The 27,842-nt window shown below is 37.2% G+C and overlaps 1 protein-coding gene across 2 annotated transcripts; it reads left to right on the forward strand.

Moving 5' to 3' along the window:
* Positions 1-27,340, forward strand: pxk (PX domain containing serine/threonine kinase). Of its 2 annotated transcripts, XM_051693134.1 has the most exons (19): positions 1-804; positions 2,171-2,221; positions 4,680-4,727; positions 4,908-5,094; positions 5,193-5,270; positions 8,041-8,114; positions 8,404-8,478; positions 12,653-12,757; positions 12,927-13,028; positions 13,139-13,300; positions 13,557-13,674; positions 15,035-15,113; positions 15,535-15,583; positions 15,692-15,769; positions 18,126-18,212; positions 18,358-18,421; positions 20,319-20,381; positions 22,449-22,474; positions 25,165-25,309. In XM_051693134.1, exons 1-18 carry the CDS (start codon positions 691-693, stop codon positions 22,463-22,465), a joined length of 1,551 nt encoding a protein of 516 aa, XP_051549094.1. In that variant the 5' UTR covers positions 1-690; the 3' UTR covers positions 22,466-22,474; positions 25,165-25,309. The 2 variants fall into 2 exon arrangements, with proteins under 2 accessions (XP_051549094.1, XP_051549093.1); XM_051693133.1 differs by lacking the exon at positions 22,449-22,474 and having other exon boundaries at positions 5-804; positions 25,165-27,340.
* Positions 27,341-27,842: the final 502 nt, after the last annotated feature.

Genomic DNA, 27,842 nt, shown 5'->3' on the forward strand with positions numbered 1-27,842 from the left:
AGATTTGCAAATATTCAAAGCTTGTTTTGCGAATTTAAAACGACAATTCACAACAACGAGCACATAAATATAGTCAAAACAGCTTTATTTCTTACCTTGTCAAGTTTTATTTAATATGAAGCCTCATAAAAAAAGATATGACTAGGTTTAGCTCTGAGCTCTACGCGATTTCCTGTTTGTATACTTACTAAAACATGGCGTCTATTTTTCTCCCCCTTTCTTTACCATGATTAATACAATATCACAGCGTACATTTAAAAAAAACACTGGGTTAAATATGAGGTATTTATAAAATTAGTTAAATTAAATATACTTCAGAAAGTATGAAAATATACAAGTTATTGTACAATATTAAAAAAGTATAATTTTATTTCATAATTAACATTATATTTAGAGCCCTATTGCGGAGTCAGATGAGAGGATTACAGAAAGTGCGGCGTCTCTCACTTTTACGATAAACAACCCGAGTGTGCACTACCGAGTATGCACTACAGAGTGTCCAAACTCTCCTCGTGTTAAAACATCTACGCTGAGTTTTTACTGGTAGTTTCTGATCTGTGTTTCCCACGTTGTCGCCAGCGGAGAGACGCACACTGGAAGTGAAGCAGAGAACCGTCACGTCTCTTTACCGACCGGGGCGGGATCTCGGTTATACCGAACCGGGGCTGTTTGGTGTTGTTTTGATCCGTGATGGCGTTTATGGAGCAGCAGACGCCGCCAATGTCGGGCAGGAAGCCGCCGCTGGACGACACCGTGCCGCTGAGCGCCGTGATCGAGGCCAGCCAGAGTTTACAGTCTCACACGGTAATCGGAACCACCGGAGCCGCGCTTAACGGGTGTTTATGTTCGGGCTCAGACCCGGGGGGTGTCGTTTAAACGGATGTGGGTCCTTAAAACAATAAATATCGACTGTAAATATATACATTTAATAATCCGAAGGGTTTTAAAGTCAAACTTTACATTTATAACATCGATATTGACATTAAACCTAATCGATTATCGATAATTCGCCGATTAATATCAATACAATCGGTCAGGTTAGCGTATTTAGTTTCCGTTTTAGATAACATTATGACATTTTTGTTTTATTTTTTTATGCAAATAGTCAGTAACGACTATTTACACGTAAACAACAAAGTACTTAATGTAAACAAACATTATTATTGCACAATTTAAACATTACTTTTAAAGTATAGTAAAAGTATATCAGTTTGGAATGAAGTGGTCATTAAATGTCAGCATTAAAATTGAAATAATTTTTAATTTAAAGATTCATTTAGAGTAAACATGTTGATAAATGCAGAAAAAGTAAGCATTTATAAACAAGATCTCATCTATACATGAAGTAATAGACATCTCATGTGACATATAAACCAGTCTGGATCAGTCTTGTGGCTTCATGGTCAGATATGAAAAATGATACTTTGCATTATAGCTGAAACACATTGCCTTGTGTTGTGAAACCGAAGCCACATGAGAGAGTTTCCTTGTCTTTTACTAATCTGTTTCGGTTTCATTTATCTGAAAGTGCATTATAGGAACCACATTCAGCTCTCAGTGGTGTAAACTTTATTCTGTTAAAAACAAATCTGTCCCTCTTTAAGTAGACTTTCAACATGCTATAATAATCAGTCATAGAACAGATGTCACATAAAATACTTGTGCACTTGCCATGCATGATGGGAACTGTTATTGCAATGAGCACGTTTGCTCTTGTGTAAGTTTAAAGGCAAGAATCAGGTGACATTTTGAATGAAAGTCAAACAGTAATGAGATAAGCTACAAAAAGTCACCATAAATGACAGAGTCACCATGAGGGTATTGCAGGTTTTTAGAAATATATGGGTCTAAAAGTCTTTGGATATCCTGTATTGTCTTTCCTCACATCTTGTGATCACTTGAATGGGCAATATTGTGAAAGAAAGACCTAAAATGTCCCAGTTGTGCTTGCTTGGGGGTTTTATTCAATCATGCTGTAAGTTGACATGAAATTACGTTCATGTTTTATTTCTTTAATGTAGAGAAAGAATATATTCAAATACAAATCTGCATGGCAGGACCCGACTGAATCGCGAAAGTTGGCAGTTATTTACTAGAAATACTACTCATTCAGTGGTTTATTTATTTGTTTGGATTCGTACATTTATGTGTGTTTTTTCTTTGTTAACAGGAGTACATCATTCGCGTTCAAAGGGGGGTTTCTACAGACAACAGTTGGACGGTGAGTAAGGTCAAAATTAGAGGTAGACCGATATATCGGTTTTACTGATTAATCGGTGCCGATAGTTGCTTTTTGGAACTATCGGTTATCAGCAAAAATCTATGCCGATAATTGTGGTCATTTCAAAATAAGAGTCCCCGGTGTGTTTCAGGCTTGTTTATACTTAAAAGTCCCACGTTATGTACCAAATCTTAATTTTTTCCTGGTTATTGTTGGGATTTTGGTTAAACATAAAAACTGCATCTGGTATTTGAGTCATTTTGGACTCATATAGTAAAGGAAGAATATATATATATATATATATATATTTTTTACATTCTATTAATCGATTTTAAAAACTATCAGCCAATTAATTGGTTATCTGCCTTTCCCACCACCTTAGTTATCGGTATCGGCAAAATCCACTATCAATTTTTAAAGGTTTTCTATGCACTAGATGGACATTTTTGACTTTTGCGCCACATCTCACTGTTATTTCATCGTCTCTCGTGCAGGAGTGCCAAAGTTAAAGTAGTTAAACTTTTAAAAATGTGTCAAGACACCTGCGTTCTCTTCCATTTGTTGCATTGCGTTTAACTTTTTTAATGCTAGAATGCATTCGGACGACAGGAAAGCACACTGTGAGCCCATTCTCATGAAAATGGTACATGACTGTGATGACAGTTTTGCAAAATAACATTACACGTGTCCTTATCACAGCTTTTCAAGGTGAAATGTCCACTAGGTGGCGCTAAAAGCAAGTAAAAAAATTTCCGAAGCTGATGAGGTTTTTAGGTTAATGCTCAATAAAGTTTTAAATCAACAAAATCAACCTCCCTACCCTAAACCTTAAACCTAAACCTAACCGATAGTGTCAAGAAAAGGCAAATGTGAGATGAAAACGCAAATGCTAAAGCAACCATGTCATTTTGTGGTGCTTAATTTTTTCTGGTTATTATTGGGATTTTGGTTTAACAAAAAACTGCATCTGGGATTTTAGTAATTTTGGACTCTTTGTCTTTGCCCGCCATAGTAAAGAAAGAATACTTTTTTTTCTTTTCTTGACAATCTATAAATCGATTTTAAAAACTATTGGCTGATTAATCGGTTATCGGTATCGACAAAATCCACTATCGGTCGACCTCTAGTCAAAATACACGTAATGGGGCAGTTTTTGCATTAGCTTGCATTGTTTTTAATTGTTTTCTATGTGAACATGCACTAGATGGACATTTTTGACCATTGTCTCGCTATTATTTCAGCATCTCATGCAGGAGTGCCGAAGTTAAATGTAGTTAAACTTTTAAAAATGTCTTTTTTTTTTTTTTCTCCTCCCCAATTTGGAATTCCCAATGCGCAAAAGTCCCAAAAGTCCTTGTGACGGCGTAGTGACTTTCCTCAATCAGGGTGGCGGAGGACGAATATCAGTTGCCTCCACATCTGAGACCGTCAATCCACACATCTTATCATGTGGCTTGTTGAGCATGTTACCACAGAAACATAGCGCGTGTGGAGGCTTCATGCTATTCTCTGCGGCATCCACACACAACTCACCACATGCCCCACCAAGAGCGAGAAACACATTATGGCGACCATGAGGAGGTTACCCCATGTGACTCTAACCTCCCTAGCAACCGGGCCAATTTGGTTGCTTAGGAGACCTGTCTAGAGTCACTCAGCACGCCCTGGATTCGAACTCGCTAATCCAGGGGTGGTATTAAAATAGTGTTTTAAGACACCTGAATTCTGTTCCATTTGTTGCGTTGCATTTTGTTTTTTAAATGCTAGAACGCGTTCGGACGATGTGAAAGCTCACTATGAGCCCGTTTTAATGAAAATATACGTGACTGTGGCACTTTTGCTAAATAATATTACATGGGTCCTTATTGCGGTGGTTTCAAGGTGAAATGTCCACTAGGTGGCGCTAAAATCAAATAAAACTTTCTCCCAAACTGATGTGGTTTTTAAGGTTAATGCTCTATCAAGTTTTAAATCAACAAAACCAACCTCCCTACCCTATTTCTTAAACCTAAACCCAACCAATAGTGTCAGAAAAAGCAAATGTGAGATGAAAACGCAAATGCTAAAGCAACCATTTCATTTTGTGGTGCTTCTATGACAGTATCCTCCCGGACATGTACCCCGGTCTTTTGCATTGTATGTGCAACGCTGTGGCAGTTGAGCTACCACGCAACTTCATCACACTCGAACAAGCTGAATGTAGTTAGTTATGTAATGCAAATGTTAAAATGAGTAAAGCACTATAGTAAAAGTGTTTACATGCCATAAGATAGCATTGTGTGAGGAATAGGGTGAAACATTTTAGTGAACTTATAATGCCGTTATACTTGTAAATATGTGCGAAAGTGAATAAAAGTCATTTTAGTTGTAGCGCCTCTAGTGGTCATTTCACCAGGAAACTTAACGAGCCACTTAAAAGTTAACTTTATATATGATTTGCTGTCTTGATTTTTTGCAGGTTATCCGACGATACAGTGACTTTGACATGCTGAATAATAGTTTACTGGTAAGTGCAGCGTTTTAACGAGCTATCCATTCTCGTAAAGGTGTTTGACTGTTGCCGTTTCACAATGGCTGCGATTCGTGTTGCTGAATCCTCAAAAATGCACATGCCAGAAAATGTCTACTTTGCAAAGTAGAAAAGTAACTTTGGGCCAAATTCTCTCTCTCCCCTCCATTTTTTTAGATCTCTGGCCTAAACTTGCCACTTCCTCCTAAGAAGCTTATAGGAAATATGGACCGAGAGTTCATAGCAGAGCGTCAAAAGGGTCTTCAGGCTTATCTGAACTACATCACGCGACACCACATCCTGTCCAGCTGTGAGCTGGTCAAAAAGTTTCTCGATACTAACAATTACTCAGCAAACTACACAGGTAACTGAACCAGGGTGTGTTAATCTTGATTACTAATGATTAATGGTCACAAGATTGTTTTACAGCTAAATTATACCTGTAACGACTTCTTTTTCCAGAAATAGCCCTACAGCAGGTGTCCATGTTCTTTAGATCTGACCCAAAATGGGAGGTTGTTGAGCCGTTAAAAGACATCGGTGAGTAAAGCTGTTCAGTTATTCGCCAGTAAGCCAAAACTTTTCATCAAAAGCGACTAAGGCCACATCCACACTCATATGTTTTTGGATGAAAATGCATTGTTTTTGCTACGTTTATGCGTTTCATCCAAACTGTAACTGCTTTTTCTCTGCATCGAAAATGTACAGTTTTATAGCCTTTTGGCTCTTTAATGGGATAGGGAAAGTAGAGAGGTGACAGGAAATGAGAGGGAGAAGAGTGGGAATGGGATCGGGAGAGGACCTCACGAGCCGGGACTCAAACTCGGGTCACCCGTGATGCATCAGCACCACGTCATGACCGCAGCCCACTAGGCTATGGCTCTGACACATACTTTAGAAAACGGTAACGTTAGGAAATGGAATTCAGATCAATTTTCAACTGATACAAAAACATTACTGTGGACGTGGCCTTAGAAAGTGATTTATGGGAGTCGGCAATAGCTTTTGAGCTCTATTGTGGCAATTTTTGCTTTAATGGGAACAGCTACTTCTCTGATTGGTTGATCTTGCTTTGGAATTATGGGTAGTGTAGTACTTCACTGGGTATGTGGCCATTAAACAGGTTTTTAAAATTATTAAGCTGAATGTAAACCAGCATATGGACTCTACACAAGGATTAACCATTGTTTAGCAATCTCATAGTAGGTTCGTCTTGAAACGTTATTGCTAAAAAATTAATTTTGCTACCAAAATTGACATTGTTTGTTGCCAAATTATGCCCCAGGAATGGACTCCATACCAAAAGCTATAAATTGCTTTGAATTGCAGCCCTTATTGCAGCCCAATTCTGAGTTAATGATCTCTGTTTTATTGATTTGTTTTGTTGTGGTGAGAGTTTATATTCAGATCTCAATTGTCAGACGCTGCTGTTGACTTTGTGGAGTTCAGAAACTCATGGGAAATATTTTCTCCAAAAACAGCTTGAGCTTCACAGTCAGTAACTGCAACAGTTTTTTTTAAACATTTATACAGTTAGAAATTTAATCATGCGTAAATCTCATGTAAACTATTAAGAAATGTATGGGTCTTATATTGAACCCCAAAATCAAGAGAAAATAAAAAAAAATATATATATATACTGATGAACCAAAACATTATGGCCACCTGCCTAATATGCTGTTGGTCCTCCGCGTGCCACCAAAACAGCGCCGACCTGCTGAGGCATGGACTCTACAAGACCCCTGAAGGTGTCCTGTGGTATCTGGCACCAAGACATTAGCAGCAGATCCTTCAAGTCCTGTAAGTTGCGAGGAGGAGCCGCTGTGGATCGGAATTGTTTGTCCAGCACATCCCACAGATGCTCAATCGGATTGAGACCTGGGGGATTTGGAGGCCAGGGCAACACCATGAACTCTTCATCATGTTCCTCAAACCATTCCTGAACAATGTGTGCAGTGTGGCAGGGCACATTATCCTGCTGAAAGAGGCCACTGCCATCAGGGAATACCGTTTCCATGAAGGGGTGTACCTGAGCTGCAAAGATGTTTAGGTAGGTGACACGTGTCAAATTGACGTCCACATGAATGGCCGGACCCAGGGTTTCCCAGCAGAACATTGCCCAGAGCATCACACTCCCTCCACCGGCTTGTCATCTTCCCACAGTGCATCCTGGTGCCATCACTTCTCCAGGTAAACGGCACACACATACACGGCCGTTCATGTGATGTAAAAGAAAACGGGACTCATCAGACCAGGTGACCTTCTTCCACTGTTCCAAGGTCCAGTTCAGACACTCGTGTGCCATTTTAGGCGCATTTGACGGTGAACAGGGGTCATCATGGGCAGTCTGACCGGTCTGCGGCTATGCAGCCCCAAACGCAGCAGGGTGCTATGCACTGTATGTTGTGACATATTCCTCCAGTAACCATCATTTAAATTTTCTGTGACATGTGCCACAGTAGACTTGTGTCAGTTCAGACCAGACGGGATAGCCTTTGTTGCTTTCACGCATTGATGAGCCTTGGGCGCCCAGCACCCTAACACCGGTTTGTGGTTTGTCCCTCCACGGACCACTGTCGGTAGGTACTCACCACTGCTGACCTGGAGCACCCCACAAGCCTTGTCGTTTCAGAGATGCTCTGACCCAGTCATCTGGCCAAAACAATTTAGCCCTTGTCAAAGTCCTTCAGGTCTTTAGTCCTGCTCATTTCTCCTGCATTCAACACGTGCACTACGATAACTGTTCTTTTACCATCTAATCTACCCAGACCTTGACATGTGACCTTGTTAGCAGATGATCAACATTATTCGCTTCACCGGTGAGTGGTCATAATGTTTTGGCTCATCAGTGTGAATAAGTCTTAGGACTGTTCTGGGACCATTAAGACTATTATTAAAAAATGTTCCATTGTGAAATTGTTCTCATGACAATTTAACACATTTTTCCCCCCTTAATTATCTTTACCATAATGGATAAAAAAAAATTGCATTCTCATTAGTGTAATGTGAAATAAATATGATATACTGTATATCATTTAAATAGTAAAGTTCAGTCTTAAGTATATATATAATGGAAGTATTAGCTGTAATGTTGTATTTAGTTTATGCTTTATTTAATATTTAAAAATTGTTGGGTACAGGATGATTTTCATTTTCACATTTCAGTAGAGGTGGAAAACAATCGTCCAGTTATTGGTCTTAAAAATAGCTTAGAAAAGTATCATTTCTAATTTGTTTATTTTATTTTGGGGGTAAAATTAGACCGTGATATTTACCCAATCTGTTAATGTCTGTTTTTTTTTTTTTATAGGCTGGCGATTACGAAAGAGGTACTGCTTGGTCAGAGACAAAGATCAGCCCAAAGAGAAACAAGTATTAAGTTGGGTGAGTTCAATTTTAGAAAGACGCACCCAAAATCACCGGTCAATGTTAGTACAGTTCTTTGACCCCAACGTGTTTAATTCTCATTATTATATAACCCTGATGAAGCAGATTGTGTTTTTGTGCACCGTACCAATTGGTTTGGCTGTGAAAAAGGCCTAACATAAAACTAACCTAATCACTTTTACATATTTATTTTCATTCCGCTTTATAATTAGCCACAGTTTTGTTGCAGAAAGTGAGATTTAGTGGCCTTTGTATCAGCTGTAATACGTTTCTTTTCCATTTATAGGTTGATTTGGGTCCAGACAAATTTCTGTCGGATAAAGATCTACAGTCTGCAATGAAGCTAATTCCTACATTGTCTGTAAGTGCTGAAGGGGTCATATTCTGTACTTTTGTAGCAGTATTTTTTCCCTGTAGAAGTCTATTTATAATGTTGGTTATAGGTTTGTTGAACTAAAAATGGTTTAAATGGTCTAGGTGGACTGGGAAAGGAGCTTTATAATGCGTTGTTCACAATATGTCCCCTTGAAGTTCAACTTCTCATTAGATTCATGGTCAGACTGACCTACTCATGCATTCCTCCACATTAACGGCATGTACTGTATCTCAGTTGGTTTGCCGTAATCTGCTCCTCTGGAATGCAGACATCGCAGTCATACATCCTCCTACATCTGACAGTTCAGTTAAACTGTGTTCCCACAATAATTTGTCTTAAAGCAACCATTTTTTGATGGAAAGTATGTCAATGCCGTGGGTTGGATTATTTTCGTGTGTCTAAGTGTGACTTTTCAGTAGATTTTGCCAAAGTTAATGGAGTCTTTTGTGGAAATAATCTCTTTGTGAGAGTGTGACGTGGAGGAGGGCGGGGCCGGGCCGTGAGTGCACATGGCCGGCCCCCAATTGGGCTAATCAGCCAAGGAGAGGGATAAGGCCGAGCCGGATGCGGCAGTTCGAGAGAGAGAGAGAGAGAGCCACCCGCAGCTGCCATGTGTGTGTGTGTGTGTTGTGTATGTTCGTTTCATTAAATATTACTTTGACTCTTCAGCCGGTTCCCGCCTCCTCCTTGCCCATTTTAACCTTGTAACAGAGTCGTATCTGTTATATCAAGTATTACAGCTGAAGTTCAGTAGGAAAACCAGGAAATCAAGAAAAACAAGAGAGCATGACAGTGTATGATATTCGCATACAAAACATCCAAACCTTTGTATCTGTACACAGAGACAAGCTTCTTCAGTTCCCCTCAGGATATTCTCAACTATTGGCATTTTTAATGGAAATGTATTAATCTGAATAGCAATGAAATTTTAATGAGTAAGGTTTTATCTTTAGCTGCAAGTCATAGGGTTCGGTCAATAAAAACCTGGAATTATCAGGGAATTTTCAGCTGAGAAAAGTCATGGAAATGAATAAAATCTTAAAAGTCATGGGAAAAACATGGCATGAATATAGTGCTCTCCATAATGTTCTAGGCAAGATATTATGAAGAGTTTGTGTAGAGTAAAACTTGCTTGCAAGCCATAGTTCCCATTTGTGAGCAAAATTGGTCTTTTGAGTCAATGAATCAGTCAAACTGATTCACATTTATTACCCATTCACCATTAATGATTAATTAGTGAATCTGTCTTAATTTGAATGACATTTAAAAATTGTTATCCAGGGTTTGACATCAAGCATTGTCATGTGATTGTCCTCCGGACAAGTAAATTGGTCATTCACTTGTATGAGTAAAAAAGTTACTTGTCCAGAGAGAAAAAAGGACATTTAATTTACATGCTCAAGTAACATGTCAAAGTTTATGTTGTATGTTTTCTAAAATTATGACCAATGCCCAACCTAATAGTGTACCTATGCAATCAACTCAATTCTATAGAATGAGATCTACTTTTTCATCGTGTTATTGTAGCAAGATCTGCCATGTACAATAAAGGCTATATATTATCACGATAACAAAATTTCAGTAGTCTGTAGTGAAATTTGACGATTCCCAAGACCAGCTTCAAAACCACGACAAATAATAACTAACTAATATGTTAATTATGGAAGAATGGTTTCAAGTTCTTAAGTAATTATTCAAGACTAGTAAACAGTGAGTAATAAAACCCCCCAGCAATAAATAGAAATAGATTCAAAATAATAGAACAAAAAATATATATATATTCTGTGCTTTTTTTAACAGCTTTAGAAGTTTTTAACAGCAGTAGGCTATCAAGTATTCAAGTATAAATACTACTGCTCTTCACTGTGTGATAATAATATATTAATATTTTTTAAAGCTTCTAAAATTACCCAGTCAAGAGCAGTGTGTGTTTTCTTGTTATAGTTGTTCGATTATTATAATGACACACTAGACGGCAGCAGGTCTATTAGCTTACATTTACACTTACAAGTCCGACATTTTAATACAAATCAGATTTTTTTCTCTGCTGTTTACGTTCACTTTAGACTTCACTCTCAGTGTTTGCATGAATACCTCACCAAGACGGGCATTTTGGCAGAATTTTGAAATGTATTTGACCGTTTAGGCGTGCATTAGCACGAGCAGTTTCGGAACACACGCGCATATTCAGCACACACACATATGCCGCTTGTCAATCAAACAGGGCGCTGCTGTCACTAGATCGCTAAAGAATTATAAAATAACGTGCTCTGGATTACTTTCAACAGCAGAATAAGAATATTAACTTTGTAATAAGTGACACAGGCCTAGGCTATCACAAATGTAGCTGGTTATTTTTTATAGTTATTGACATTTTAATCAGTCTGCTTGTCCGGTCGGGCAATTAAAAGTCTCTTTAACTTGCCCCTTCAAAATTTCACTTGTCCCGGACAAGCAGACAAGTGTTAATGTGGAGCCCTGTTATCCAGTAATCACAAATAACTGGAAAAGTCATGGACAATTCAACATTATTACCAGTTCACCATTAATGATTCATTTGTGAATCAGTCTTAATTTTAATTACTTTTAAAAATCCTTATCCAGCATGGAAAGTCATGGAAATTCACCATTATCACTCGTTCACCATTAATGATTCATTAGTGAATCAATCGTAATTTTTTACTTTAAAAAAAATCCTTATCCAGCAATCACAAACAACTGGAAATGTCATGGAAAGTCATGGAAATTCACCATTATCACCAGTTCACCATTAATGATACATTAGTGAATCAGTCGGAATTTTTTACTTTTAAAAAATCCTTATCCAGCAATCACAAACAACGGGAAAGGTCGTGGAAAAGTCATGGAAATTCACCATTATCACCCGTTCACCATTAATGATTCATTAGTGAATCAGTCGGAATTTTTTACTTTTAAAAAATCCTTATCCAGCAATCACAAACAACTGGAAAGGTCGTGGAAAAGTCATGGAAATTCACCATTATCACCCGTTCACCATTAATGATTCATTAGTGAATCAGTCGGAAGTTTTTACTTTAAAAAAAATCCTTATCCAGCAATCACAAACAACTGGAAATGTCATGTAAATCATGGAAATTCACCATTATCACCCGTTCACCATTAATGATTCATTAGTGAATCAGTCGGAAGTTTTTACTTTAAAAAAAATCCTTATCCAGCAATCACAAACAACTGGAAATGTCATGTAAATCATGGAAATTCACCATTATCACCCGTTCACCATTAATGATTCATTAGTGAATCATTCGGAATTTTTTACTTTTAAAAAATCCTTATCCAGCAATCACAAACAACTGGAAAGGTCGTGAAAAAGTCATGGAAATTCACCATTATCACCCGTTCACCATTAATGATTCATTAGTGAATCATTCGGAATTTTTTACTTTTAAAAAATCCTTATCCAGCAATCACAAACAACTGGAAAGGTCGTGGAAAAGTCATGGAAATTCACCATTATCACCCGTTCACCATTAATGATTCATTAGTGAATCATTCAGAATTTTTTACTTTTAAAAAATCCTTATCCAGCAATCACAAACAACTGGAAAGGTCGTGGAAAAGTCATGGAAATTCACCATTATCACCCGTTCACCATTAATGATTCATTAGTGAATCATTCGGAATTTTTTACTTTTAAAAAATCCTTATCCAGCAATCACAAACAACTGGAAAGGTCGTGGAAAAGTCATGGAAATTCACCATTATCACCCGTTCACCATTAATGATTCATTAGTGAATCAGTCGGAATTTTTTACTTTTAAAAAATTCTTATCCAGCAATCACAAACAACTGGAAAGGTCGTGGAAAAGTCATGGAAATTCACCATTATCACCTGTTCACCATTAATGAATCATTAGTGAATCAGTCGGAAGTTTTTACTTCCAACTGGAAAGGTCATGGAAATTCATTGGCCAAAAAGCTTGGGAACCCCAAAGTTAAATGCTCTATTTTGTCCCTGATTTGGTTTGTTTTCAAAGCATGTGTTTATATGAAAATTGAGTCTTTGGATTGCCTCTTATTAACTAAAGATCAGAGGGCAACTATTACCTTGTAACGCAACCCGTGATATTCGGGATTAATTTAGTCTGAAATGTGCGTATGTTTGTCTTCTTTGTAGCACCCAAACATCTCTCCTGTGAGTTTCGCCACTACCAGTGAATCATCTGCACTAGTCATTAGAGTTTTCAGCGAGAAAGGAACGCTGAGGGATCACATTTGCAAGGTCTGTTCCCTTTTTCTTGTCTCTTGAATAAATATGTCAATGACACATGTTCATTTTTTTCTGTTTTAATAGTTTATTTGAAAGTAGATCTGTTTTAGTTCACCCTTAAATGAAAATATATTATATATATTTATAATAATGACAGAAATATCCCTTTCTCTTCTTTCAGGTGAAGCCAAAAGAGCCCTTTATAAAGAAATACTGCAATCCCAAAAAGATCCAGGGTCTGGAGCTGCAACAAATCAGAACTTACGGAAAACAGATTCTGGAGGTCTGTTGTGGCATTAGTTCAAAATAATTTACAAAATAAAAATGTATGAAGAATTGACTCGTAGGCTTAAATGTTTTTCATTTTATATGATCATTTTTGTGTTATTTCAGGCACTGAAATTCCTCCATGACAAGGGTTTTCCATACGGTCATCTGCATGCATCTAATGTTCTTATAGAGGAGAACACGTGTAAACTGTTGGATATAGAGAATTCATTACTGGGACTGCCTTCGTATTACCGGCCCTACGTTACGCAATTCAGGAAAATTAACGTAAGCTTCCTTTCGTTATTACTTTTACTACAGATCAGACATGAAAACCAAGACAAAATTAAGTTTTAGGTCATTTCAAGAGTAAATTAAATGTATGCATTTAATTATTAATTTAATTATAATTAATTATTCATGTAATTTATTATTTTAACTTGGTAAAATAAAATTATTAAACATTAGTAATTACCTTTTAAATTGGCTATCGTCATTCACCACCAACCCAAAATTACATTAAAGTGATGTTTTCTTTCGTCAGACAACAGAAAGCATTGATGTGTATTCGTTTGGACACTTGCTTTATGAAATGATGTATGGCCGCCCACCAGATGCTGTTCCAGTGGATCAGTACCCTCCTGCCCCGTTCTCATTCGTAGGTCAGTATTATCTTTTTTACTTATATAAATATTCCCTCAAAACTGCTGTAGGGAAATTCCATGTTAAATCAACCATATTTCAGGAACTTCCTCGGCTGAAATGTTTGGTTTTGTTGATACGTTTCTGAAAAAAGATAAACATTAGTGACGATGAGAACCAAAATATTAAATGGCATTGATCAATATTCATGGAGTTATCCGTTATTCTGAAGAGGGCGGATCAAATTGACTGTTTTCACGTAAATTTGGAGCAAAACTACTGGTCAAACAAATAACCTTTGAAAGGTAGTAGTGTTATTATTTTATTTGTACACAGAGATGGATAGTTATATTACTAAAACCAGTTAACTTCAGCACCCATTGTTGCATTATATGTCAATGGTGTGAGTCCAAATATGGGAAAAACAAACTTATTTGTGTTGTTTTTCCAAGGTTGGAGCGCCTATAACTCCAGAAGTATTTAAGATATCTTAATATCCTCTTAGATTCTAGTTCAGAACAAACTTTTCTTTTTGTATCTTCACTTTTAAGGGCCTATATGGTTAAATCCCAGAGTTATTGGGCTCTTAATGTGGCTCCATCCAAAAAATGTGGGTCAAATGGTATGAAGCTAGTTTTTCTTGTCCAACAAAACAAAGTTATTGAAGTACAAATAATGTTGAAACTAGTAATGTACCTTTACTTATTCACATAGAAACAATAATGTCAAAATTTCAATTTTCAAGAGTCTAAAAGTACACTTTTTAAGAGTAAGCGACATTGTACAAATGTATCCATGGCCATTAATATTTCACTTTCATGTTCATTTATTTACATATTTCTTTCCCTATTCAAAAAATGATCGAAAACAAAATTTTCAGCGAGAAGAAATCTCTAATCTTTGGGGGGAAATTTGCAAAATTGTGCTGAATGCATCTAAACATGGTAAATGTGTTAAATGGAAGAGCTGAAATTATAGTCAACTTAACCAAAAATGTTAATGAATAAGCATGCAAGTGATGGGGGATGTGCACAAATTTGTGAGCGTCTGAGTTCAAATTCTTTTGAAATCTACAGAGCTTTCGTCTGACTTCTTTGGCGTGTCAGTTGGGTATTTTGGCGAAGACAGTAATCTGATCACTGCTGAATGTTGTATATAGAATAGGCTAAATCAATAAGCAGATTAGTTAGTTTATTTAATATTTTGAATTTGCCATATCACGCTACAACATTGGCTGTTTTACATTAATAAACTATGATTTGTTTTCCTACAGCAGCACTACGTAAAATCCCAGTAATCTGCTCTGTTTGTTGGTCTGCATAGGTTTTTGTGTGCTGGTTTTTAGAAATATGTGACTGATTGTTTTCTTTTCTCCTGCAGTATCTGTACTTCAGTCAATCCTGTCCACAGAAGCTTGCAAAACGGGAATGCCAACCATTTCCCAACTTCTACAAACACCGTGAGTTAGCAGCATTCAGATCTGATTTAGCTTTTGCTTTTTTGGACCATTACGATTTTTTGCATTGTAACATTATTTTCCGCACATTTCCCCCCCCAAAGTTCTCGTTGTTGCAATGCATCCAGTTGTTTCACCTTTGAGTTTTGTAGTTCTTTAATTACGTATTGTATTATATAACTTTTTCTCGTAATTTAAATCAGTGTACGTTAAAGGCAGTACAACAAATACTACCAATGATGTATACACACTTTACAGTTTCAATAATATATGATTTTTTGCATTACAGAAAAAGATTTTTTTTAAATGATTTTTTTTTATATTGGGGTGAAATCTCACCCATACATCAACGAATCCAGAGTTTTTCAATATTACAAATTAAGTGTTGAAAAACTGTTTCTTATTGTAACGCTTGTCCTTTCAGGTTATTCAGTGACGTGCTGCTGTATAACTTGGAGAAACCCCAGTTTAAGGTAAAAAAAAAAAAAAAAAAAAAGACCAACTAAAGTGAAAAATAAACCTAAGGACTTGTTCTTGTTGAATAATTGATGATTTTTATTTTCCCTCATTTTGAATTGCAGATGAGTTCTAAATTAAAGGAGGCTCTGAAATCATCTAAAGAGTGTTTAGAGAAGCGTCTGCTGGAGGAACAGAGAACGGTCAGTGTGTTGCTTTATTCACTGATGGTTTCTTGTGCAAGATAAAGTTATTTTCAGCTTGCCTAAGAAACGTTTAATCACAGTCTCGCAAGTGCAAATTCTATAAATTCGTCCTAGTAAATTTATTTGATGACATCATTATTAGGGTTATGCACCATTCAGAATTAAACTAAGAATGGCAATGAAATAGAATTAGAATTAAAATGGCATGAAATGGAATTGAAAGTGTAGTTTTTAATAATTCATTTAAATGTTCAGTTTGAATGAATATCATACATATGGAGTATTTCCCCAAACATTAGATATTAATAATAAATATTATTAATAAATATAAATTAAATATACTTTATTATTTATAAATGTTTATTTTATTAACTTCTGTTTTATAAATCAACTTAACTTTCATTATATTGTGTTATATATGTATTATATGATTAAATGATTCCAAATTTGTATGTCAATATTAATTTTTAATCAGTTATCTGGAAACAGTATGGTGGACATTTTGTGGTCCTTTTTGGTTAAATTAAAATGTGTTTTGATGGCTGTGTTAATCTGACAATATTGAACATAATTTAGATAAATGTCTAATCAGTTGAGGAAAAAAATGCATTATGTAAAAAAGGAAATAAATCAGCATAATTAGTCATTAATTAATTATTAAATTACGTTAAGGACCTAATTATTTATGTTTTGTTGGAAAACTTATTTTGGACTTTATACACTATATTGCCAAAAGTATTCGCTCACCCATCCAAATAATTGAATTCAGGTGTTCCAATCACTTCCATGGCCACAGGTCTATAAAATGAAGCACCTAGGCATGCAGACTGCTTCTACAAACATTTGTGAAAGAATGGGCCACTCTCAGGAGCTCAGTGAATTCCAGCGTGGTACTGTGATAGGATGCCACCTGTGCAACAAGTCCAGTCATGAAATTTCCTCGCTACTAAATATTCCACAGTCAACTGTCAGTGGTATTATAACAAAGTGGAAGCGATTGGGAATGACAGCAATGACAGGCCACGTAAAATGACAGAGCGGGGTCAGTGGATGCTGAGGCGCATAGTGCGCAGAGGTCGCCAACTTTCTGCAGAGTCAATCGCTACAGACCTCCAAAGTTCATGTGGCCTTCAGATTAGCTCAAGAACAGTGTGTAGAGAGCTTCATGGAATGGGTTTCCATGGCCGAGCAGCTGCATCCAAGCCATACATCACCAAGTGCAATGCAAAGCGTCGGATGCAGTGGTGTAAAGCACGCCGCCACTGGACTCTAGAGCAGTGGAGACGCGTTCTCTGGAGTGACGACTCACGCTTCTCCATCTGGCAATCTGATGGACGAGTCTGGGTTTGGCGGTTGCCAGGAGAACGGTACTTGTCTGACTGCATTGTGCCAACTGTGAAGTTTGGTGGAGGGGGGATTATGGTGTGGGGTTGTTTTTCAGGAGCTGGGCTTGGCCCCTTAGTTCCAGTGAAAGGAACTCTGAATGCTTCAGCATACCAAGAGATTTTGGACAATTCCATGCTCCCAACTTTGTGGGAACAGTTTGGGGATGGCCTCTTCCTGTTCCAACATGACTGCGCACCAGTGCACAAAGCAAGGTCCATAAAGACATGGATGAGCGAGTTTGGTGTGGAAGAACTTGGCTGGCCTGCACAGAGTCCTGACCTCAACTCGACAGAGCACCTTTGGGATGAATTAGAGCGAAGACTGCGAGCCAGGCCTTCTCGTTCAACATCAGTGTCTGACCTCACAAATGCGCTTCTGGAAGAATGGTCAAAAATTCCCATAAACGCACTCCTAAACCTTGTGGAAAGCCTTCCCAGAAGAGTTGAAGCTGTTATAGCTGCAAAGGGTGGGCCGACGTCATATTAAACCCTATGGATTAAGAATAGGATGTCACTTAAGTTCATATGCGTCTAAAGGCAGATGAGCGAATACTTTTGGCAATATAGTGTATATATATATATAATTTTCTCCCCTTCTCTCCCAATTTGGAACGCCCAATTCCCACTACTTAGTTGGTCCTCGTGGTGGCGCGGTTACTCTCCTCAATCCGGGTGGCGGAGGACAAGTCTCAGTTACCTCCGTTTCTGAGACCGTCAATCCGCACATCTTATCACGTGACTCGTTGTGCATGAGCAACTTCTGACCCACTGGAATTGTGATATAGTCAATTAAAAGTGAAACAATCGGTCTGTAAACAATTGTTGGAAAAATTACTCGTGTCATGCACAAAGTAGATGTCCTTAACGACTTGCCAAAACTATAGTTCGCTAATATGAAATCTGTGGAGTGGTTAAAAAATGAGTTTTAATAAACTTTTGACTTTAACTGAAACTGTGTGTGTTTTCAGATCCACCAGCATAAAAGGTTGACGCGAGCACAATCACACCACGGCTCGGAGGAAGAGAAGAGGAAACGGAAGATCTTGGCCAGAAAGGTAAACGATTTTGACCACTTTACTATAATTAGGACTTACATGTGTTTTCATGACAATGCCCATACCTTGTGTTTTATCTTAAACTTAATGTTGTTGTTGTTGTTGTTGTTGTTTATTTTTATAAAACTGCCTTTTTTGTTTACAGAAATCCAGACATTCAACTTACGAAAATGAGGAGGATCTCTCTGTGAAATACAACAACAACTCTGGTATTTTATTTTGTTTTATTATTATTTTTAATTTAATTTTATATTATTTTATTCAAATCAGATTTCTCCATATGGATTTCCGAAAACCAGAAACAAAACCAAACATTTCAACATTTGATTTGAAGCAAAAAAAACTGTTTGAACTACTTATCCCATGAAGCGGTCGTTATTAATGTTAACAAATGTTGTGTTTTTTACTTATTTTTTTTTCTCAGAGAGCAGAACAGGTCAACATCCTTTATTGACTAATATATTAACAAGTAAAGAGCTAGCAAGGTTACGTAGCTAGCCTTGGCTAGTCTGCAAAAACTCATGCTGTAAAGATTTCTGCGATTTCTGTTTACATGGTAATAGTGACTTCTATGATTGGTGGATCTCACTTTAGGATTGTGGGTAGTGTAGTACTTCACCATGAATCCAGCAATTCAATCTATTAAAGTATTTTATATATACACTGGTGGCCAAAAGTTTGGAATAATGTACAGATTTTGCTCTTATGGAAAGAAGTTGGTACTTTTATTCACCAAAGTGGCATTCAACTGATCACAATGTATAGTCAGGATATTAATAACATGAACAATTACTATTACAATTTGGAAAAAATGTTCAGAACTTCTTAAACTACTTCAAAGAGTTCTCATCAAAAAATCCTCCACGTGCAGCAATGACAGCTTTGCAGATCCTTGTTATTCTAGCTGTCAGTTTGTCCAGATACTCAGATGACATTTCACCCCACACCTCCTGTAGCACTTGCCATAGATGTGGCTGTCTTGTCGGGCACTTCTCACACACCTTACAGTCTAGATGATCCCACAAAAGCTCAATGGGATTAAGATCCATAACACTCTTCTCCAATTATCTGTTGTCCAATGTCTGTGTTTCTTTGCCCACTCTAACCTTTTCTTTTTGTTTTTCTGTTTCAAAAGTGGCTTTTTCTTTGCAATTCTTCCCATAAGGCCTGCACCCCTGAGTCTTCTCTTTACTGTTGTACATGAAACTGGTGTTGAGCGGGTAGAATTCAATGAAGCTGTCAGCTGAGGACATGTGAGGCATCTATTTCTCAAACTAGAGACTCTGATGTACTTATCCTCTTGTTGAGTTGTACATCTGGCCTTCCACATCTCTTTCTGTCCTTGTTAGAGCCAGTTGTCCTTTGTCTTTGAAGACTGTAGTGTACACTTTTGTATGAAATCTTCAGGTTTTTGGCAATTTCAAGCATTGTATAGACTTCATTCCTCAAAACAATGATTGACTGATGAGTTTCTAGAGAAAGCTGTTTCTTTTTTGCCATTTTTGACCTAACAGTGACATGCCAAACTATTGCATACTGTGGCAACTCAAAAACAAACACAAAGACAATTTTAAGCTTCATTTAACGAACCAAATAGCTTTCAACTGTGTTTGATATAATGGCAAGTGATTTTCTAGTACCAAATGATCAATTTATCATGATTACTCAAGGATAAGGTGTTGGAGTGATGGCTGCTGTCTAGATTTGATCAAAAATGACTTTTTTCAAATAGTGATGGTGCTGTTTTTTAACATCAGTAATGTCCTGACTATACTGTGTGATCAATTGAATGCCACTTTGGTGAATTAAAATACCAATTTCCTTCCAAAACAGCAAAATCTGTACATTATTCCAAACTTTTGGCTGCCTCTGTGTGTGTGTGTGTGTGTGTGTGTGTGTGTGTGTGTATGTGTATATATATATATATATATATATATATATATATATATATATATATATATATATATATATATATATATGAGTGTAATTTTTACTTCTGGAATCCTGCAGTTGAGCGCTACTATTACCTGATTCTAGGTGCAGCTCTCTATGTATAAAAACAGTAATGATAGTAATATAATGAGCATTCCTTCTCTTGTGGTCTAGTTGGTTCTGGGGCGAGTTCTCCTCCAACCTGCCCATCCTCGCCCACTCCTCTACCTGGATCAGGTACTTCCAATTTATAACTCCATCCATCCTAATCCATTATGTGAACTACATCATAAATCAAACTTTCCTCATTCACAGTCAGTGTGCGTAAACAAACCAAACATATTTTTCCCAGTAGCAGTACATTGCATACAGTTGTGTATTTTATATTTGTTGTTTGTGGTAAAATGTTATAGATTGTAACTCGCCTCAGAGAATGTGTTTTACAGTGGTGTTTTAACATTATCTTTTCTGTCTTTCAAATATAGATTAATCATGACATATTCATCTCTAATCTATCTAAAAGGCATTTTTCATGAATAGAGTACATGTTATTGATCCATTATTATTATTTTTAAAGCTTTAGATGTACAAATGTTCCCATGTGAAAACTATTAGATATGTTAGACAAACAAAAAAAACATATGTAACGGGGTAAGGTGGGCAAGGAGGCGGCGGGAACCGGCTGAACAGTCAACGTAACTTTTAATAACATAAATGAACTCAAATCAACTTAAACACAAACACATAGACACACACAGTGGCCACATGTGGCTCTCACTCTCTTGAACTGGCGCTTCCAGCTCTCTTTATACCCCTCCCAGCTGATTAGCCCAATTCAGGGCCGGGCTTGTGTCCTCACGGCCGGCCCCGTCCTCCTCCTCATCACACTCCTCCATCAGGTCTTCGCCGCCTTTCTGGAGCCCTGGGAGAGACAAGGTGAGGGAAAAGGGAGAGGGAAAGAGCGAGGCGGAGCGACAGAGAGGAGAGAGAGATAGAAAACTGGCTCGCTGGTCCTCAGCCACTCCTCTGACCTCTGGCGGATGACAGCTCGCTCCTCCCCTGGCGGACGGCAGCGAGTCCTTGACTCCTGGCGGACAGAACGGCTCCTTCCGTTTCTCGGTGGACGACAGTGGTTCCTCTGACTCTTGGCGGCCGGCAGCAACTCCTCCGTCCCCAGGCAGACGGCCGCGGCTGCTCGCCTGTTAGGATGGCAGCGCCAAGGACTCCGCGACTGCACATCCCTCGTCCTTCCCGGGTTTTGGCACCAATGTAACGGGTAAACATGGGCAAGGAGGAGGCGGGAACCGGCAGAACAGTCAACAGTCAAACTTTAATGATAGCAATGAACTTAAAACAACATAAATCACATAGACACACACAGCGGCCGCGTGTGTCTCTCTCTCTCGAACTGGCGCCTCCGGCTCGTCTTCATCCCCCTCCCAGCTGATTAGCCCGATTCAGGGCTGGGCGTGTGTCCTCCTTGTCACACATAAAATAAGCCTAATATTAAAAGTAGCAAGTTTAAGATACATTAAATATCTGTATCGCCCCTCATTATTTTCACTTAATCTGTTGAATTGAAATTCAATTAATGGTACTAAAAAACTATTTTAATTATAATACATTTTTACTTTTAAAATTTGTTGTTTCTAAATAACTAATTTGAATTACCCAAAACATAAAAAAATTTGCTGTAATTATTTTGCACACAACCATGTTACAAAAGCCTGTTAACCATTAGATAAAATGATTAAACATTTTTTTTAATTAATGGGAAAAATAAGGTTACCAATGACTACAAACCAACATTTGGTCCCAAACTAGCTAGCGGCTAATAAGTGATGGCTTAATATATGCTAAATCTGTTACTTTTAACCCTATTTTCCATTCTGCCGTAGTTTAAGAATTTCTTTCTTTATTTTTTTTTATTTGTATAAATTTGTCCATTTAATTTTGATGTTTGTTTACTGTTAATTGCTAAAAAAAAAATATACAAATCAAGGATTAATCTATTTAGACATGTCCAAAATTATGGTAACAACACTGAAAAAATGCAAACAGAAAAATATTACTTTATTTTAAGAGGTTCAGGGCCTGTTTTTTAAACTGTTCATTGAAAGTGCCCTAATTTTCAAGATTAATCAATTGATTACAGATTCCTTTTGACATCAGGTAAAATCTTCATTCATCTAACCAGAATCATAATCATCTCTTCCAGTACAGTGTGTCATCTCATTCTGAAATGATCAGTAACTTGTGTCTGCCTCTCTCTTTTTCTCTCTCTTATGCTGTCGTCAAAACTAGAGCATGCACCATTTTGAACGTGTGGGGTAAAGTAATTCAATAATAATCTATTTCCACCCTAAAGATGCAATTCACCCTCCCTCAGTAGTAGATTCCAATTCCCCACAACAGATCTGTTACTCATCAATATTAATGTATGCAAATTCATGCAAACAAGGTTAGTGTCAAGGCTACTGAGAAGGGTTAATGCAACTTTAAAATTTCACAATCTGCAATTGTCTGTCCTGGTGCAAAAATTCGTTCAGTCTGGTATTTTAGGGCTTGTTTCAGAGGGTAAATTCACTTTGGCAGCAAACTGTCATGGCACTTTGATAGGGGTGTTGTGGATTGTGATGGTTGTGGTTTTTAAAAAATGATTTTATGTATGCAGTATTATTTTAGTAAATGATAGTCAATAAGAAAATAAAGTCATGGTCGGGGCAATGGCAAAAACAAGTAAAACTGAGCACAACTAGTATGCAGAGTTGACGATACTTACATTTCACTGAATGCTAAATAGGGCATGAGTCACGCCGTCACTCATTTGTAAGAAGGTGATTGGTCAGTAAATGTACATTGTATCGACAAATCTGCACTAAGCTGTTTGTGATAATGGAAGTCAACATGAAACAGCACAAACTTTAAAAACTGGGTTTTCACAACACATTTTTCACGATATATATTGTATTGCATGGTAGTTGACGATAACTTGCCTAAGCAAATGCTGATTTCGCAGGATATGTTTCACAATATTAATTGTATTGCAAGGTAGTTGATGATAACTATCCTAAGCAAATAGATTTTTGCATCAATCGTTTCACAATATTAATTGCATTGTAAGCTAGTTTACGTAACTTGCCTAAGCAAATTGATTTTCGCGAAAAACGTTTCATAATATTTATTGTATTGCATGGTAGTTGCTGATAGCCAGCCTAAGCAAATGGGGTTTTCTCGGCATGTTTCACAATATTAATCGTATTGCAATGTAGTTGACGATAACTTGCCTAAGCAAATGGGGGTTTCACGACAAACGTTTCATGATATTTATTGTATTGCATTGTAGTTGCCAAAAACCAGCCCAAGTAAATGGGGTTTTCCCCGTCATGTTTCATAATATTTACTTTACTGCAAGCTAGTTGCCAATAACTAGCCTAAGCAAATGGGGTTTTTGCGCCATACGTATCACAATATATATGTTATTGCAAGTTAGTTGCCGATAACTAGCCTAAACAGATGGGATTTTCGCACCATATGTTTCACGATATATATTGTATTGCATGGTAGTTGATGATAACTTGCCTAAGCAAATGCTGTTTTCGCGGCATATGTTTCGCAATATTAATTGTATTGCAAGGTAGTTGATGATAACTATCCTAAGCAAATAGATTTTTGCATCAATCGTTTCACAATATTAGTTGCATTGTAAGCTAGTTTACGTAACTTGCCTAAGCAAATTGATTTTTGCATCAAACGTTTCACAATATTAATTGTATTGCAAGCTAGTTTACGTAACTTGCCCAAGCAAATGGAGTTTTCGTGATATACGTTTCGCGATATTTATTGTATTGCAAGGTAGTTGACGATAACTAGCCTAAGCAAATTGGTTTTTGCGACAAACGTTTTACGATATTTATTGATTACATGGTATTTGCCGATAACCAGCCCAAACAAAGAGGGTTTTTGTGAAACATATGTTTATTGTATTGCAAGGTAGATGACGATAACTACCCTAGTGATAACTGGTTTTCCTGATTAAAAGTTTCACAATGTTTATTGCATTGCAATCTAGTTGCCGATAGGCAGCCCAAGCAAATGGGGTTTTCGCTACATATGTTTCATGATATTTATTGTATTGCAAGCTAGTTGCCGATAGCCAGCCCAAGCAAATTGAATTTTCGCAACATATGTTATGCAATATTTATTGTTTGCAAAGTAATTGCCAATAGGCAGCCCAAGCAAATGAGGTTTTCGCGATATATGTTTTGGGATATTTGTTGTATTGCAAGGTAGTTGCCGATAACCAGCTCAAGCAAATAGGGTTTTCACAACATATGTTTAATTATATTTCTTGTATTGCTAGATAGGTGTCGATAACTTGCTTAAGCAAACTGGTTTTCACGACAAACGTTTTGCAATATTTATTGTATTGCATGGTAGTTGCCGAAAGCCATCCCAAGCAAATGAGGTTTTTGCGACATTTGTTTCGCAATATTTATTGTATTGCAAAGTAGTTGCCGAAAGCCAGCCAAAGCAAATGGGGTTTTCGCAACATACCTTTTGCGATATTTATTGTATTGCAAGGAAGTGAATGATAGCCAGCCCAAGTAATTTTGATTTCATGTTGACATTATATGATGGTACTTATGGTAAGTGTATCACTTTGAAAGGCACCTGTACTTTACATACTGTTAACATAATGTACAGGACTCTAAATGTATAAAAGTATAATCTTTTGACGCAAGCTCATAGAGATACTTTTAACACATACTGTACATACTACAACCACTTGGCACAGTCATCACCAGGTGCATGCTATTTAGAAAAACTAGGCTGCAAGCGGACGGTCCATGCAAACTGTGCTGATAACGAAATTTGCATCACGTACACTTTGCGCTAGATAAACTGTCACGTGGAAAACTGAAGTATACTTTGGCCATAAGTAGGTGCTTATGTTATTGAAATGCAAATGATCATAATTGACTGATATAACTGACTGACTGTTCTCTGATTCTCACAGTTGCACCTCCAGCGCCTCCTCTTCCTCCCCCTGCTGCTGCTCCTCCACCACCTCTGCCTCCTCCAGGGCTCGATCCCAGCCCTCCGCCCTTCACACCTCCCAGTGTCAACGGCGTGGGCAGGGGTGCCCTCCTCAGCTCCATCCAGTCGTTCAACAAAGGCAAACTGAAAAAAGCAGAGACCGTTGACCTCAGCGACCCACGTTTGTGAAAAAAAAATTACGGCAGCAAAACTGTGACGGGTTACTCCTTGATTTTGTGCAATTTGTCCATTTGAACTTTTTCATAGCTTTTTGCTACTTCTGTCTGACAGCGAAGAGTGACTGTTTATTTTCGAACTTCAACAAAGGTTGTTTGTTTTATTCACTTTTCTGTAATAATTTGGACATGGAGCCCTGCATTTTTTTTATGTAGTTTGATGTAACTTAAACAATTCTGCTTGAACCAGATCAGAGGAAAAGTTAAAAATAGCGAAATCGTGAACTTTTGCATGGCTGTTAGCTACTTCCATTTAGCAGCAAAGAGTGACTTTTTGTATTTCAACTTCAACAATGTTTATTTTTATTTACATTTCTGTAACAATTTGGACATTGAGCCTTGCAAAAAAATTATTTTCTTTGCTACTCGATGTAACCTAAACAACTCTGTTTGGACCAGCATTGTATTGTATTTAAACCTCAGACGAAAAAATTACGACAGCAAAATTGCAATGGGTTCCTCTTTGTTTTAGCGCAATTTGTTAATTGCGAACTCTTTCATTGCTTTTAGCTACTTCCATCTTGCAGTAAAGAGTTACTGTTTATATTTGAACTTCAACGATGTTTGTTTTATTCACATTACGTAACAATGGGAGCTCTGCGTTTTTTTTTGTTTTTTTTTTTTGTTTTTTTTTTGTTCATGCTGCTAGACATAACCTGATCAATTTCGCTTGGACCAGATATCATATTTAATCGGACATTGGATTTCTTCGGAAGAAAAACATTGCCATTTTTTTTTATTTTAACGTACTGACTCCTAAAGTTGAGGGCACAAGCTGGAGCAAAAAAACGACGGCACATTTATTATGGATAAAAATTTAACTGGATTTTATTGTTGGTTCATACAGAGTACTGCAGAGAGTATTTGAATGCTTTCAGTGGGGTGGATTGATTCTGACATTTTAATTCAAAAATGTGCAATATTTAGCACTTTTTGTTTTTGTTTACCTGGTTGTGGTTAATTTGGGGGGCTTGGGTGGAATGATGCATTTCAGCGTTTGCCACATTTACCATTGTGCCTACAAAAGCTGAGAGCTTCGTTCTCTTAGTTTTTTCCTGCGGAAATTTTTACCTATATTGTTCGTATTTTCACTCGGAACAGAGTAATATTTGTATTCCTGTACTGCAAGATCACAACCATTATGTTTCACAAATAGTAACATTTAGACATTATGTTTAACACTATGCCCCTTATAACAGAGTTACAATGGCTTTTATTCACCACTGACATTATTTGTGATGTCAAAATGTACTATTGTGATGTCACTTGTACTATCCAATTCTACTGGTTGTTAGCAACCTGTTAAGAGATTTTCGTCCAATTAGGGATGGCCAGGGGGTGAAAATCCTGGAAGTAATTCCTTATTTTGCACATCTATTGGGTTTTTGTTTATTCAAGTTTGTCTTGAAAACCGAAGAGATCTGGTTATATGATGTACAATAGTGCACAATAGTTCACCTTAAAGGTCATCTTTTGCCCTTGTAACAGTCAACCCATTTGTAAATAGATTCATTTCATACAGACATTGAAAACATTGCTGTTAAATAATGTAATACATGTACCACAATTCTCTCCTTTGTTATTTTTATCATGGGGAAAATTGAATAATATTTTGATTTTCGCTACAGCACTTTACCGCTGACTATTTAGCAGTGGTCTTGAAAAGAAGAAATGTTATAAAGTTTACACAGATTTATGTATGTCAAAGAACAGCAGAGAAGACAATGTTAGTTTCAGAAGAAATGTTTGATAATGAAGAAAATTGCAGATGAACAGTTGCCACATTTGTTGTTAAAAGCACTGGAGGTGAACATCCTCAAACTGCTAAAAAATGTGTTATAAAACTTGTATTGCAATATTTTAAAAGAAATGGTCTTGTGCTTTTAGCTGTGAACATTGAAGTAAAGACAATGGAATTGATGCCATGTGGTTTAATTTTCTCTTCCAATGTGTTTATTGATTGAACAAATTGTTTATGTTTGAATATAATGAAAAGCTATTAAGGTGTACCAAATTCTTTCTAGCAAGTCAGTCCACTGTCGGCCATTTTTGGAACGATCTCGGGAGGCTATTTCCAGTCATGTCAGTGCAGCTCCTATCTACTTGAATGGGGAAACACCGAAATCTCAAAAACGGTTGGACAACATTACGATAAAACAACATATTTCAAATCAGCAGTAAAATCTGACTACACTGGCATCATAAATTGTGCTTCTTAACCTCAGATTACGCTAAAAAAAAACGTAAATTTCCTGGCTTGTGTAGCTAATACGCATGCGCTTTCTCGAGTTGATTGACAGGCGATGTCTGTATCTAATAGGTGATTGGCTCTTTTACCTGCAAGGCGGGACTTTCTTTCTACATCCATTGGCCGTTCCAATTTCTCCCGTTCATTTAAATAGAAGTGGCCCATCTCTTCTAA

This window comes from Myxocyprinus asiaticus, chromosome 49 (assembly GCF_019703515.2).
Source record: "Myxocyprinus asiaticus isolate MX2 ecotype Aquarium Trade chromosome 49, UBuf_Myxa_2, whole genome shotgun sequence".
In the NCBI taxonomy this organism is placed as follows: Eukaryota; Metazoa; Chordata; class Actinopteri; order Cypriniformes; family Catostomidae; genus Myxocyprinus; species Myxocyprinus asiaticus.

Coding starts and splice junctions, on each gene's coding strand:
- pxk (XM_051693133.1), top strand. CDS start 691: ATGGCGTTTATGGAGCAGCAGACGCCGCCAATGTCGGGCAGGAAGCCG. Junction 5,095..5,192: donor TTACTCAGCAAACTACACAG/GTAACTGAACCA, acceptor TTCTTTTTCCAG/AAATAGCCCTACAGCAGGTG. Junction 13,301..13,556: donor CGCAATTCAGGAAAATTAAC/GTAAGCTTCCTT, acceptor TTCTTTCGTCAG/ACAACAGAAAGCATTGATGT.